The sequence below is a fragment of the Thalassophryne amazonica genome, chromosome 16, assembly GCF_902500255.1.
Source record: "Thalassophryne amazonica chromosome 16, fThaAma1.1, whole genome shotgun sequence".
NCBI lineage: Eukaryota > Metazoa > Chordata > Actinopteri > Batrachoidiformes > Batrachoididae > Thalassophryne > Thalassophryne amazonica.
Window position 1 is genome coordinate 57,792,591 of NC_047118.1, and position 15,099 is coordinate 57,807,689.

Here is a 15,099-nt window from a genome sequence, read left to right on the forward strand (position 1 = left end):
AGTAACGGTTACTTTTTTAGACCAAGCAGAGGGAAAAAAATATGGACTCACTCAATTCTGAGGAATAAATTATGGAATCACCCTGTAAATTTTCATCCCCAAAACTAACACCTGCATCAAATCAGATCTGCTTGTTAGTCTGCATCTAAAAAGGAGTGATCACACCTTGGAGAGCTGTTGCACCAAGTGGACTGACATGAATCATGGCTCCAACATGAGAGATGTCAATTGAAACAAAGGAGAGGATTATCAAACTCTTAAACGAGGATAAATAATCACGCAATGTTGCAAAAGATGTTGGTTGTTCACAGTCAGCTGTGTCTAAACTCTGGACCAAATACAAACAACATGGGAAGGTTGTTAAAGGCAAACATACTGGTAGACCAAGGAAGACATCAAAGCGTCAAGACAGAAAACTTAAAGCAATATGTCTGAAAAATCGAAAATGCACAACAAAACAAATGAGGAACGAATGGGAGGAAACTGGAGTCAACGTCTGTGACTGAACTGTAAGAAACCGCCTAAAGGAAATGGGATTTACATACAGAAAAGCTAAACGAAAGCCATCATTAACACCTAAACAGAAAAAAACAAGGTTACAATGGGCTAAGGAAAAGCAGCCGTGGACTGTGGATGACTGGATGAAAGTCATATTCAGTGATGAATCTCAAATCTGCATTGGACAAGGTGATGATGCTGGAACTTTTGTTTGGTGCCGTTCCAATGAGATTTATAAAGATGACATGTAAATTTCCACAGTCATTGATGATATGGGGCTGCATGTCAGGTAAAGGCACTGGGGAGATGGCTGTCATTACATCATCAATAAATACACAAGTTTACGCTGATATTTTGGACACTTTTCTTATCCCATCAATTGAAAGGATGTTTGGGGATGATGAAATCATTTTTCAAGATGATAATGCATCTTGCCATAGAGCAAAAACTATGAAAACATTCCTTGCAGAAAGACACATAGGGTCAATGTCATGGCCTGCAAATAATCCGGATCTTAATCCAATTGAAAATCTTTGGTGGAAGTTGAAGAAAATGGTCAGTGACAAGGCTCCGATCTGCAAAGCTGATCTTGCAACAGCAATCAGAGAAAGTTGGAGCCAGATTGATGAAGAGTACTGTTTGTCACTCATTAAGTCTATGCCTCAGAGACTGCGAGCTGTTATAAAAGCCAGAGGTGGTGCAACAAAATACTAGTGATGTGTTGGAGCGTTCTTTTGTTTTTCATGATTCCATAATTTTTTCCTCAGAATTGAGTGAGTCCATATTTTTTTCCCTCTGCTTGGTCTAAAAAAGTAACTGTTACTGACTGCCACAATTTTTTTTCCTGATTTCTTATAGTGTTTCTTAAAGCCAGAAAGTTGCCATTTGAAATGACTTTAGTTTTGTGTCATGTCTGTGATCTGCTTTTTTTCTACAAAATTAAACAACTGAATGAACATCCTCCGAGGCCAGTGATTCCATAATTTTTGCCAGGGGTTGTAGATGGAAAACTCCTGCTCATAACTGAATTGAGTTTATCAATGCATCAGTTTTTTGAGTGAGGTCCCTCCAACAGGAATCCACCATCATTGCCATCCTATGACTTTTGCAGTGTTTTATCCCTGTGTTAGCCTGCCCAGATGAGCGCTCGCCACAGGGGGGTGACAGAGTGTTGTGAGCTTCTTCCTGAAGCTTTTGTCTGGCACACCTCTTTGATCCTAAACACTGTGCTTTATCGCCTCCACAGCAGTGCACTGGGAACAAATCAAGATGTCATCTTAAATTGACTTAAGGGAAAAGTCTCCCTGGATCTACCCTGCTTGTGCTTTTACATCTCTCTGTCTCAGACACGTCTCCATTGTGCTGCCCCATTTTCCCCGAGACCTCTTTCATCCTTTTCATGTCACAGCATCACAGCCCCTCTGTGGAACATGTTTTGGACACACTCCTCCTAACTGTACTTTTTTTTTTGGTTCTAAATAAAGGCAGCAGTGAGCTTTATTATAATTTGATGTCTGTGATGAAACGGCACAGAAATATGCACAAATTCATTATAATTCATGCATGGCTTCATACTACTTCCTTTGGTTTCTTTGTCACACCAGACTTACACTTCCTGAAGAGCCTCCCAGTGCCCCCCCTCAGACGGTCATCGCGAGTGGCCGCACAAACCAGTCCATTATGATCCAATGGCAGCCGCCCCCGGAGAGCCATCAGAACGGTCCACTCCAAGGCTACATCGTGAGGTAAGGGAACCGTGACAGTGTGCCTCATTTCTTCCCGTGAATGGCTGTTTTTTGCCACTCAGATGTGATAATAACTGTTATGTCAGCTCCTTTTCTTCCTCCCGATTTCACTTTGTTTGCACTCACGGCTGCAATAGCATAATTGGCACCAATTAAATATATTCCTCTCCATTCATCTGTTGACACCTATTTCTTTGTAACCATTTTATAAATGTTCTGCATGGCTTCTATTTCATTACCTCCCTGCTTTTTCAGTCTTATTTATGTTTCAATTCTTTTTTTTTTTTGTTTGTTTCTGTCTCCCATCAGGTACTGTCTCTCAGGGCTGCCTGTGGATTGCCAGATGAAAAATATCACCAACCCGGACCAGACTAGTCTGCTCCTGGAGGACCTCATCATCTGGACCAACTATGAGATTGAAGTTGCAGCTTACAATGGAGCAGGGAGGGGCACCTACAGCCACAAGGTCACTGAGTGGACACTGCAAGGAGGTAAAACCAATCTTCTTGTGCCTACAGTGGAGGGGGTTCCAGTGTTTGTCTATGGTTTACACACACAGTAAACATACATATGTGTTTTCTGGCATTTTGACTATATATGACTTCTGGATGACTTCATTATGAAATTCTTCATACCAATCAATCACAAATATTTTGCTGATCAAAATACAGTAGTGCTCAGAATAATAGTAGTGCTATGTGACTAAAAAGATTAATCCAGGTTTTGAGTATATTTCTTATTGTTACATGGGAAACAAGGTACCAGTAGATTCAGTAGATTCTCACAAATCCAACAAGACCAAGCCTTCATGATATGCACACTCTTAAGGCTATGCAATTGGGCTATTAGTAAAAAAAAAAAAAGTAGAAAAGGGGGTGTTCACAATAATAGTAGTGTGGCATTCAGTCAGTGAGTTCGTCAATTTTGTGGAACAAACAGGTGTGAATCAGGTGTCCCCTTTTTAAGGATGAAGCCAGCACCTGTTGAACATGCTTTTCTCTTTGAAAGCCTGAGGAAAATTGGACGTTCAAGACATTGTTCAGAAGAACAGCGTAGTTTAATAAAAAAGTTGATTGGAGAGGGGAAAACTTATAAGCAGGTGCAAAAAATTATAGGCTGTTCATCTACAATGATCTCCAATGCTTTAAAATGGACAAAAAAAAAAAAAAAAAAGAGAAGCTGAGATGATGAGAGTAAAATTGTTCTTTTTGGGACCAAGGGCCACAGATAGTTTGTGAGACGACCCCCAAACTCTGAATTCAAGCCACAGTTCACAGTGAAGACAGTGAAGCATGGTGGTGCAAGCATCATCATATGGGCATGTTTCTCCTACTATGGTGCTGGGCCTATATATCGCATACCAGGTATCATGGATCAGTTTGGATATGTCAAAATACTTGAAGAGGTCATGTTGGCTTATGCTGAAGAGGACATGCCCTTGAAATGGGTGTTTCAACAAGACAATGACCCCAAGCACACTAGTAAACGAGCAAAATCTTGGTTCCAAACCAACAAAATAAATCCCTCGCAGATGTGAAGAAATCATGAAAAACTGGTGTTATACAACTAAATACTAGTTTAGTGATTCACAGGATTGCTAAAAAAAGTAGTTTGAACATAATAGTTTTGAGTTTGTAGCATCAACAGCAGATACTACTATTATTGTGAACACCCCCTTTTCTACTTTTTTTTTTACTAATAGCCCAATTTCATAGCCTTAAGAGTGTGCATATCATGAATGCTTGGTCTTGTTGGATTTGTGAAAATCTACTGAATCTACTGGTACCTTGTTTCCCATGTAACAATAAGAAATATACTCAAAACCTGGATTAATCTTTTTAGTGACATAGCACTACTATTATTCTGAACACTACAGTATCTTTCAGATCATCCCTCTGGACATCTTGGTTTTGAGCTATACAAATAAAGATGTTTTTAAAGCATGTCTTCCTTGACCTTTACATTTGTCATTTGACCAAATTACTACCAAATCTTATCACATCTAGATATCTATCCAAGTAATATTCCCACCAAGTTTGATGCAACTCGGCTTCTTGATTGTTGAAATAAACAAAAAGTGTTTTTTTTAAAACCATCTTTTCCTGACCTTTGACGAGACTACTCTCAAATCTAATTAAATAATAATCAGATCTGTCCAAGTAATGTGCCCAAAAAGTTTGAAGGAAATTCTTCCAGATATATACACACACCAGTACTTTGGATAAATTAAATCAAGGTCATACAGCTGTTTTGGTTGAAATTTAATAAAAAAAAAAAAAACATTGCATATTTGTCATCTCATATTGGTGACAGCCATATTTTAACGTACTACAGATTCAAATTTGTCCGACGACCAAAATCGATCCACCCATCTTTGTTAAAATCATAGCTATTTGTTGGGAAAGTGTAAGTACACGGACCCACAACAGGGGGCGCAAATGAACGGACAATGGAATAGGTCAAATAACAACACTTTACTGTTGCGAACGTGCACAACAAACACAACAGATTACACAATAGATCAAAGGTCAAATTACAAGGTGTCGTGTGGGCAGGCTCGAAGATAGGAGACGCCTGTCCAAAGCAGAACCGGAACCACACGATTTCCTCCGCCACCAGACCCCGGGAATACTGGAGCCGCCAAGTCCCGAACTCCCAGGTGGCCACTGCCTCCGCGTGTCGGACCTGGTACTGCTGGCGAGGAACAAAAACACAATTAAACGTGGGTGCGTCTGCACCCAGCAATCTGCACGGCAGGGAAGCTACCTCCACCTCTCGTTGGAGAAAAAGTCTGTTATCACTCACAAAAATCACAACAAAAAGGCTTTCTATCAAGCAGTCAGGCTGAGGATATTACCTTTCAGGTAGAACGATATCTCGGCAAAGAGGTGGAGATGACGTCTTGCTGATATACCGATGCAGATCAGATGAGTGGTGACAGCTGTCACAGGTGATGAGTGTCAGCTGTCACCCCGGCTGCTCCTGTGAAGCGGCAGTGCCCTCTGGTGCCTGGAGCCCGCACTCCAGGCAGGGTGCCCTCTGGTGGTGGTGGGCCAGCAGTACCTCCTCTTCAGCAGCCCACACAACAGGACCCCCCCCCTCAACGGGCGCCTCCTGGCGCCCGACCAGGCTTGTCCGGGTGGCGGCGGTAGAAATCGGCCAGGAGGGCCGGGTCCAGAATGAAGCTCCTCTTCACCCAGGAACGTTCTTCAGGTCCATACCCCTCCCAGTCCACCAAATACTGGAAGCCCCGGCCCATCCTACGGACATCCAAAAGCCGGCGCACAGTCCAAGCCGGCTCGCCATCGATGATCCGGGCAGGAGGCGGTGCCGGACCCGGAGTACAGAGGGGTGAGGTGTGATGTGGTTTGATTCGGGACACGTGAAATACAGGATGGATCCGCAGTGAGGCTTCAGCTGCCGGCCTCACTGCTGGACTGATGACCTTCTGGATTTTGAAGGGACCGATGTAACGGTCCTGTAACTTGGGGGAGTCCACTTTGAGGGGGATGTCCTTTGTCGACAACCACACCTCCTGCCCTGGCCGATACGCAGGGGCCGGGGTCCGCCGACGGTCTGCATGGGCCTTTGACCTCATCCGGGCCCTCAGCAAGGCAGAACGGGCGGCACGCCACACCCGACGGCACTTCCGTAGGTGGGCCTGGACCGAGGGCACACCGACCTCTCCCTCAACCACTGGAAACAAAGGCGGTTGGTACCCCAGACATACCTCGAAAGGGGAGAGGCCGGTGGCTGACGACACCTGGCTGTTATGGGCATACTCGATCCAGGCCAGATGGGTACTCCAGGCCGCTGGGTGCGCGGCTGTCACGCAACCCAGGGCCTGCTCCATCTCCTGATTGGCCCGTTCTGCTTGCCCGTTGGTCTGGGGATGGTACCCGGATGAGAGACTCACCGTGGCCCCCAGTTCCCGGCAGAAGCTACTCCAGACGTGCGAGGAGAACTGGGGACCGCGATCTGAGACAATGTCTGTTGGGATCCCATGCAGCCGGACGACGTGGTGAACCAGGAGGTCCGCTGTCTCCTGGGCCGTCGGGAGCTTCGGGAGGGCCACGAAGTGGGCCGCCTTGGAGAATCGGTCCACTATCGTGAGGATGGTGGTGTTGCCCTGGGACGGCGGGAGACCCGTGACAAAATCCAGGCCGATGTGGGACCAGGGGCGATGGGGCACGGGCAGCGGCTGGAGCAGACCCGAAGCCCTACGATGGTCAGCCTTGCCCCTGGCGCAGGTGGTGCAGGCCTGGATATAATCCCGGACGTCGGCCTCTAGGGACGCCCACCAGAAGCGCTGCCGGACAACTGCCACGGTTCTTCGCACCCCTGGATGACAGGAGAGCTTAGAGCCATGACAGAAGTCCAGGACTGCAGCCCTAGCTTCTGGTGGGACGTAAAGTCTGTTCTTCGGCCCAGTTCCGGGGTCCGGGCTTCGTGCCAGGGCCTCCCGGACGGTTCTCTCTACGTCCCAGGTGAGGGTGGCCACGATAGTGGACTCCGGGATGATGGGTTCCGGTGGATCCGACAACTCCGTTTTGACTTCATCTTCATGTACCCGTGACAAGGCATCCGATCTCTGGTTCTTGGTCCCGGGACGGTAGGTGATCCGGAAGTCAAAACGGCAGAAGAACAGTGACCAGCGGGCTTGCCTGGGATTCAGCCGCTTGGCGGTCCTGATATACTCCAGGTTCCGGTGGTCAGTGAAAACCGTGAATGGCACGGACGTTCCCTCCAACAGATGTCTCCACTCTTCAAGAGCCTCTTTCACCGCAAGGAGTTCTCGATTGCCGACGTCATAGTTCCGTTCGGCCGGGGTCAACCTGCGGGGAAAAATAGGCACACGGGTGAAGGACCTTATCGGTCTTCCCGCTCTGGGAAAGCACAGCTCCTATCCCTGAGTCCGAGGCGTCCACTTCAACCACTAACTGGCGACTAGGATCGGGCTGCACCAGAACGGGTGCAGACGAGAAGCGCCGTTTCAACTCCTTGAACGCGGCATCACAACGATCCGACCAGGTGAAGGGAACTTTTGGTGAGGTCAGGGCTGTCAGGGGGCTAACTACCTGACTGTAGCCCTTAATGAACCTCCTGTAGAAATTAGCAAAGCCGAGGAACTGTTGCAGCTTCCTACGGCTAGTGGGTTGGGGCCAGTCTCTCACCGCCGCAACCTTGGCCGGATCAGGAGCGACGGAGTTGGGGGAGATGATAAACCCCATGAAGGACAAAGAGGTGTGGTGGAACTCACACTTCTCGCCCTTCACAAACAGCCGGTTCTCCAACAACCGCTGCAGGACCTGACGTACATGCCGGACATGAGTCTCAGGATCCGGAGAAAAGATGAGTATATCGTCTAGATATACGAAGATGAATCGGTGCAGGAAATCCCGCAAGACATCATTAACTAATGCTTGGAATGTCGCGGGGGCGTTGGTGAGGCCGAACGGCATGACCAGGTACTCAAAGTGACCTAATGGGGTGTTGAATGCCGTCTTCCATTCGTCTCCCTTCCGGATCCGAACCAGGTGATACGCATTTCTAAGATCCAGTTTAGTAAAGATTTTGGCTCCATGCAGGGGGGTGAACATGGAATCTAATAATGGCAACGGGTATCGGTTGTGAACCGTAATCTCATTCAGCCCCCTGTAATCAATACATGGACGAAGTCCGCCATCTTTCTTGCCCACAAAAAAGAAACCTGCCCCCATCGGGGAGGTGGAGTTCCGGATCAGCCCGGCAGCTAATGAGTCCCGGATGTAGGTCTCCATTGATTCGCGCTCAGGTCGTGAGAGGTTGTACAGCCTGCTGGACGGGAACTCAGCGCCTGGAACCAAATCAATGGCACAATCGTACGGACGGTGCGGGGGAAGGGTGAGTGCCAAGTCCTTGCTGAAGACGTCAGCAAGATCGTGGTACTCAACCGGCACCGCCGTCAGATTGGGCGGGACTTTGACCTCCTCCTTAGCCTGGGAACTGGGAGGAACCGAGGATCCTAAACACACCCGATGGCAGGTTTCACTCCACTGAACCACCACCCCAGACGGCCAATTGATCCGGGGATTGTGCTTTAACATCCATGGGATGCCCAAAATCACGCGGGAGGTGGCAGGAGTTACAAAAAACTCAATCTCCTCCCGGTGGTTTCCAGACACCACCAGAGTTACTGGTGGTGTCTTGTGTGTGAGTAAAGGGAGGAGGGTGCCATCTAGTGCCCGCACCTGCAATGGCATAGGAAGTGCCACCAGAGGGAGCCCTACCTCCTTTGCCCATCTGCTGTCTAGCAGATTCCCTTCTGACCCCGTGTCCACCAGTGCTCGGGCTTGAAGGGTTAAAACCCCGCTCAGGATTGTGACTGGGAGTCGTGTGGCAATTTGTGTGTGTCTCACTTGAATGTCTTGACCCCCCCTTAGCCCAGTCTCTAAGGGCGAGTGTTGACGTTTTGGCCGTTTGGGGCAGTTTCTCTGTGTGTGCTCTGTTGAGCTGCAGAGAAAACACTCTCCACGGATCAGCCTCCCCATTTTGGCCCTGTGCATTTCCCTAACAACGTCAACAGGGGGAGCTGTTGCCCCACAAAGCGCTGCGGCTGTGGAGCGTGGGGAGGGCGGCCCCTTTTCGAACCCGGAAGGGAGAGGGGCGGCGCGTATCCGGTCACGTCCTTCGCCTCGCTCCCGACGGCGTTCCTCTAACCGATTGTCTAACCGTATAACGAGATCAATAAGCCCGTCTAAATCCCGCGGTTCGTCCTTAGCCACCAGGAGCTCCTTCAGGACCAACGACAGTCCGTTTACGAAGGCGGCGCGGAGGGCAGTGTTATTCCAGCCGGACCTCGCAGCCGCGATGCGGAAGTCGACTGCATAAGCAGCTGCGCTCCGGCGCCCCTGTCTCATTGACAGCAGCACGGCTGAAGCGGTCTCTCCTCTATTTGGGTGATCGAACACTGTTCTGAACTCCCTCACAAACCCATCATATGTCAGAAGGAGCCGTGAATTTTGCTCCCAAAGCGCTGTAGCCCAAGCGTGTGCCTTGCCGCGAAGCAGATTAATTACATAAGCTATCTTGCTCGAATCAGTCGCGTACATGACAGGACGTTGTGCGAAGACGAGCGAACACTGCATAAGGAAGTCCGCGCACGTCTCCACACAACCTCCGTACGGCTCTGGAGGGCTTATGTATGCTTCCGGGGAAGGTGGGAGGGGTCGTTGAACGACCAGTGGAACGTCACTGTTACGCACAGGGTCGACAGGAGGGAGAGCCGCAGCAGCGCCCTGAGGGCGCGCCTCCACCTGCGCGGCGAGAGCCTCCACCCTGCGGTTAAGGAGGACGTTCTGCTCGGTCATTAAATCCAACCGAGCCGTGAAAACGGTGAGGATCCGCTGCAACTCACCGATCATTCCTCCTGCGGGCGCCTGTGCGCCCTGTTCTTCCATTGGCCGTTCAACAGCCGGTTGACGCCCCTCGGGATCCATGACGTTGGCCGAGATATCCTGTTGGGAAAGTGTAAGTACACGGACCCACAACAGGGGGCGCAAATGAACGGACAATGGAATAGGTCAAATAACAACACTTTACTGTTGCGAACGTGCACAACAAACATAACAGATTACACAATAGATCAAAGGTCAAATTACAAGGTGTCGTGTGGGCAGGCTCGAAGATAGGAGACGCCTGTCCAAAGCAGAACCGGAACCACACGATTTCCTCCGCCACCAGACCCCGGGAATACTGGAGCCGCCAAGTCCCGAACTCCCAGGTGGCCACTGCCTCCGCGTGTCGGACCTGGTACTGCTGGCAAGGAACAAAAACACAATTAAATGTGGGTGCGTCTGCACCCAGCAATCTGCACGGCAGGGAAGCTACCTCCACCTCTCGTTGGAGAAAAAGTCTGTTATCACTCACAAAAATCACAACAAAAAGGCTTTCTATCAAGCAGTCAGGCTGAGGATATTACCTTTCAGGTAGAACGATATCTCGGCAAAGAGGTGGAGATGACGTCTTGCTGATATACCGATGCAGATCAGATGAGTGGTGACAACTGTCACAGGTGATGAGTGTCAGCTGTCACCCCGGCTGCTCCTGTGAGGCGGCAGCGCCCTCTGGTGCCTGGAGCCCGCACTCCAGGCAGGGTGCCCTCTGGTGGTGGTGGGCCAGCAGTACCTCCTCTTCAGCAGCCCACACAACAGCTATTGATATGAGCGTCAGCTGTTGTGTGACTGAGCTACTTGGGTATTTTGAGTAAGTATTTTGAATAGGTGTGGGATAAACTCGTGATTATGTCATCCATGTGTGGCTGGAAACATCCATCATTATGTGTGCAGTCTACATTGACATGTTTGACCTCAGAATGTTGTTTCTGGATGATGGGGCACCTTGGGGAGAGATTGGGGTGAAGTGGAGTTCTCTTGCATCATCTGGTTAATTCAGTCCATTTCACTGGGGCCTTAATTAGCACTTCCTTAATGTCTTTTCAATATTCCGCAGTGGTGGGCACAGTTCAGCGAATCTGATAGCAGATAATTATCAAACCTAATGTTTTTGCTATGGGATTAGCTTTCCAGATAAGTTTTAAAACCATCATCGGGTTCCGATAACTTTCAGTCCAATAACATTTTCCTGGCTGGTAACGTTTATCGGTCAAAAACGTTTGTAAACCGTAAAATCAAGCATTTTAGTCTGTTTGTTGTGTGTTTCTAGCAATGGAGCAGACTAGCTGCCTTTCGCTTGCTGATGACGTCATCATTAAGTGCAAAACACGATTGGCCGGTTGACGCAGGGAGCATTGTGGGTAGTGTAGTTCAGGTTCACTTTGCACGTTACATTTAGTCAAAGTCAAAGTGTACTTTATTGTCAAAACTCTATGTAACAGGGTTAGCACAGAAGATTGAAATTGCGTTTGACCAGTCTCCAATGTGCAGTTAAACTAAACATATAGATAAGACATTGACAATAAACACACACACACACACAATGTGCAGTAAAAACTAACATATTGATACATGAATTTACATTTCTCTCTCTGACACATTTCACTCACAGCCACACACACACGTGCAGTAAAAAAGACTAACATACTGATATAGACATGTACAATAAATACACACACACACACACACACAAACTCACACAGCAGCAGAAGTACAATCAGTGGACATACAGGTTATGTGCAATAGTGTAGATGCAGTATGTAAGGTGCGAAGAGTAAAGTGCAAGTGACATGGTGAAATGAAGTGTTCATGGAATGTTCTTCAGTGTCTTTGAAATGTTCATGTAGTTTTCTTCACTGTGTTGATGAGTCTGATGGCTTGTGGAAAGAAGCTGTTTCCCAGTCTGCTTGTGCGGCACCACATGGAACAGTGTGAAGTGTACAGGTCCTGAATGGCTGGTAGGGGTGATCTGATGATCTTTTCTGCAGTCCTTACCACTCTCTGTAGTGCCTTCTTGTCTGCAGCTAAACAGCTGCCGTGCCAGACAGAGAGGCTGCTGGTCAGGATGCTCTCAATGGCACCCCTGTAGAAGGTGGTGAGTGCAGATGTGGGGAGGTCAGCTCTTCTCATCCTCCACAGGAAGTGGAGTCGTGTCTGTGCTTTTTTGACCAGGGAGGTGGTGTTTGTGGTCCATGTGAGGTCATCTGTGATGTGCACTCCAAGGAACTTGTCCACTGACTTGTCCACTTGACACAAAAACAAAACAGACTAATTTTAACCTTATTTTATTTTATTTCTTTGTGGCTGTAATTTAATCACCAAGACTCGGTGGGGGAGAGGAGCTCTCATGGCGCAGCTGTGTGTACAGAGGGAGGGACTTTTCTTCACGTTTATACATTGTTTTGGATTTAAAATGTGGATTATTTATTCAGATGAATCCCACTGAAACTAACAGGTAAGAATTTATATTTACTACGTGTATTTTACTTTACCAGTCAATGCATTAAAGGATGTATTTTGGTTGTTTAAGCGGCAGGGTTCAAAGCGTGTTAAAAAAGCAGCAGCTTTTAGTTCATAAATGACGGTGTATCTAATACCAAGAAACTGTGACTTCTAATTCTGTGTGTTACTGCTTTTGAAAGATGAGGACCGTGTTTGGGGTTTTATTTAATTTTTTTATTTATTCTTTTTTTGTGACCATTTCTTGGTGATGAATTGTTGGAGGCCAGACGAAGGTTGTTTTGAAAATGGGGAACAGCCATCATCCAATATGGCTGCCACATGCACCATCTTGATTTTGCAAGACCATTTTTCCATTACCATTTCGATTTACCAGTTGATTTTTATGCCTATCATCATCTCTGGCCATGAACTTTAGGTAATGACTGAAAGAACAAGGTATTGGATACAAGTGGCGGAAATGAGATTTCTCCATCAGGTATCTCAGCTTACACTCAGGGATAGGGTGAGAATCTTGAATATGTGGATCGGACTCAGAGTAGGGGTGATGCTTCTATGCAGATGTCTTCCTCTCACGTCCAATTCAGAGGAGGCCACGGGGAAGACTCAGGATACACTGGAGGGATTACATTTCCCAGCTGGCTTGGGAGCATCTTGGGATACCCAAGAAGAGTAACAGGACTAGGCTGAGGGTAGGAAAGCACACTCACCTTCCACCTTAAAGATCGAAAGGTTACATTTCCTGCACTTTACCATTGTTTGTGTGATCTGCTAAGTACCACTCATTACCTCCGCACCTCCTCATGGTCGTCTCTTTGGTCATTTAAAACCAGCAGCATTAACATTGTGACTATTTAATTCAGTCAGTTTTTAATAATAAGATGAGGTCTTGTACAGTCATTCCTGCACAGTTGCCTTTTGTTAACCTTGAAAAGTTGATTTGCACATGTAAAGACTGCTGCAGTTCTCTCTCCTGTTTATCTGGATTCGTCCTGCTGGTCCTTCAGTACAGACAGCGAGGATGCTGTGCAGCAAAGTGGCTATTAAAGGAATCTAAGAGACTATAGAAGTCCTATTTTTTGCCTCACTTCACCGCTTAGCTGTTATTGTCAGGTTTCAGATGTGGAAGGATAATTTGTCCTGTCGTCATCCTGAGTGATTTGTGCGTTTTGGATCAAATTTCTAAAGCATTGCACTGTGGGACAAACCCTGTCAAGATGCACTGAAAATGACAATAGAACCTATTTTTAAATTTGTTAAATTTAACCTTTCAATAGCCTCATGTTTTTCAGTACAGTATAGTAGATATCAAAATGCTCTACCAACCGGTTGAGCTAGACATTAAAAGGTTAATGCAATGCCCCGGTGTTTAGATTGATCAGTGTCACATTGTTTTTGTGTGTGTGTGTGTGTGTGTGTGTCTTTTAATGTAACACCACTCTTTTAAAAATACCAGTGTTTTTTTTTTACCTGTTCTACCTGTTTGTATTTTTATTTTTAAATTGGTGTTGCATAGACATTTTTTTCGACATCACGGCACACACAAAATATCTTTGCCACTTGGAGATGTGACACAACATTAACTGATTCTCACTACAATATAAAGTAACTCCCACTTCCGATGACTTTGAGGTGATGGTCTAGTGGTTAAGTATTGGGCTTCAGACCAGAGGATCCTCGGTTCAAAACCCAACCAGACCGGAAAATCACTAAGGGCCCTTGGGCAAGGTCTTTAACCCCCTAGTTGTTCCCAGTGTGTACTGAGCACCTTGCATGGCAGCACCCTGACATCGGTGTGTGAATGGGTGAATGCGAGGCATAACTATAATACGCTTTGAATGTCTGATGCAGAAGGAAAAGCGCTATATATTGTAGTCCATTTACCATTCTAAAATTAAACTTAAAAATTTCTATTGATCCTAGATGTACCAGGACCCCAAAGTTTCTGTGAAGGCTCTCAGTTGTCCAGGTGATTTCCATAGTAGAGAAGCTTGAATCTTCAACTGGACTGGGTTGCTTGACACGAGGATGTTTCGCTTCGAATCGCAGAAGCTTCCTCAGCTAAATTTCTTGCTCTGGTAGTCTGACTTCTGTCTTAACTCTTGTAGAGAAGAATAACAGAAGCCAGCAAAAGCTGGAGTTTTAAACCTAACCAGACCCCTCCTACCAAGAGGCAGACTGCTATTGGCTAGTGACTAACAATTGCTCTAATTAGCACCTATTGTGCTCTAGTTAGCACCCTCCTAATGACAGGGCAGCTGTCTCTCCTAACAATGGGACTGATGCCTCTCCTGATGACTCTCCTGACGAGGTGAATGACTCATTACCATGAACAAAAGACAGAAACTGCTTTGACCTGAGTACCCCATTGTAAACAGGGGACAAAGCGTGTCTCAGACCCCTTCCCCGGTTAAGGCTGGGTTTAAACTGTTTCACATACAATGCTTCCTTCACTCCCCTCTAAAACTGTTTCTTTTCTCTGGCTATGATTTTAACTTCCTTGTCCTCAAATGTGTGGTTAGTGTCTTTAAGGTGGAGATGAACTGCAGACTGAGGTCCACCGGCACTCTCTCTGCGGTGCTGATATAGCCTTTTATGCAACGGCTGCTTCGTGTCATGTATGTAGTGTTCATTACAGTTTTCCTGACATCTGATAGAATACACTACATTGCTCTGTTTGTAACTAGGGATCCTGTCCTGAAAGGATCAAACTTACACCAGACCACATCTGCCAACTCTTGGAGATCTGTCTTAACACCACGTATTTCCTGTTTAGGGGGAATTACTACAGGCAGATGCATGGTTGTGCGATGGGGTCTCCGGTATCCCCCATTGTGGCCAAACTGTACATGGAGCTAGTGGAGAAGAGAGCCTTGGCGTCATTCACGGGCATCTCTCCCAGTCACTGGTTCAGATATGTTGATGACACATGGGTTAAAATCAAGCAACAGGAAGTGGAGGCC

The 15,099-nt window shown here is 47.0% G+C and overlaps 1 protein-coding gene across 3 annotated transcripts in view; it reads left to right on the forward strand.

The window, feature by feature from the left end:
• LOC117528687 (protein sidekick-2-like) overlaps nucleotides 1-15,099 on the forward strand; it is a 562,122-nt gene that overhangs the window by 436,778 nt on the left and 110,245 nt on the right. For all 3 annotated transcript variants that reach the window (XM_034191315.1, XM_034191316.1, XM_034191317.1), the window contains exons 16-17: nucleotides 2,103-2,243; nucleotides 2,553-2,734. In XM_034191315.1, the coding sequence (XP_034047206.1) occupies nucleotides 2,103-2,243; nucleotides 2,553-2,734 (323 nt within the window). The remainder of the gene's footprint in view (nucleotides 1-2,102; nucleotides 2,244-2,552; nucleotides 2,735-15,099) is intronic.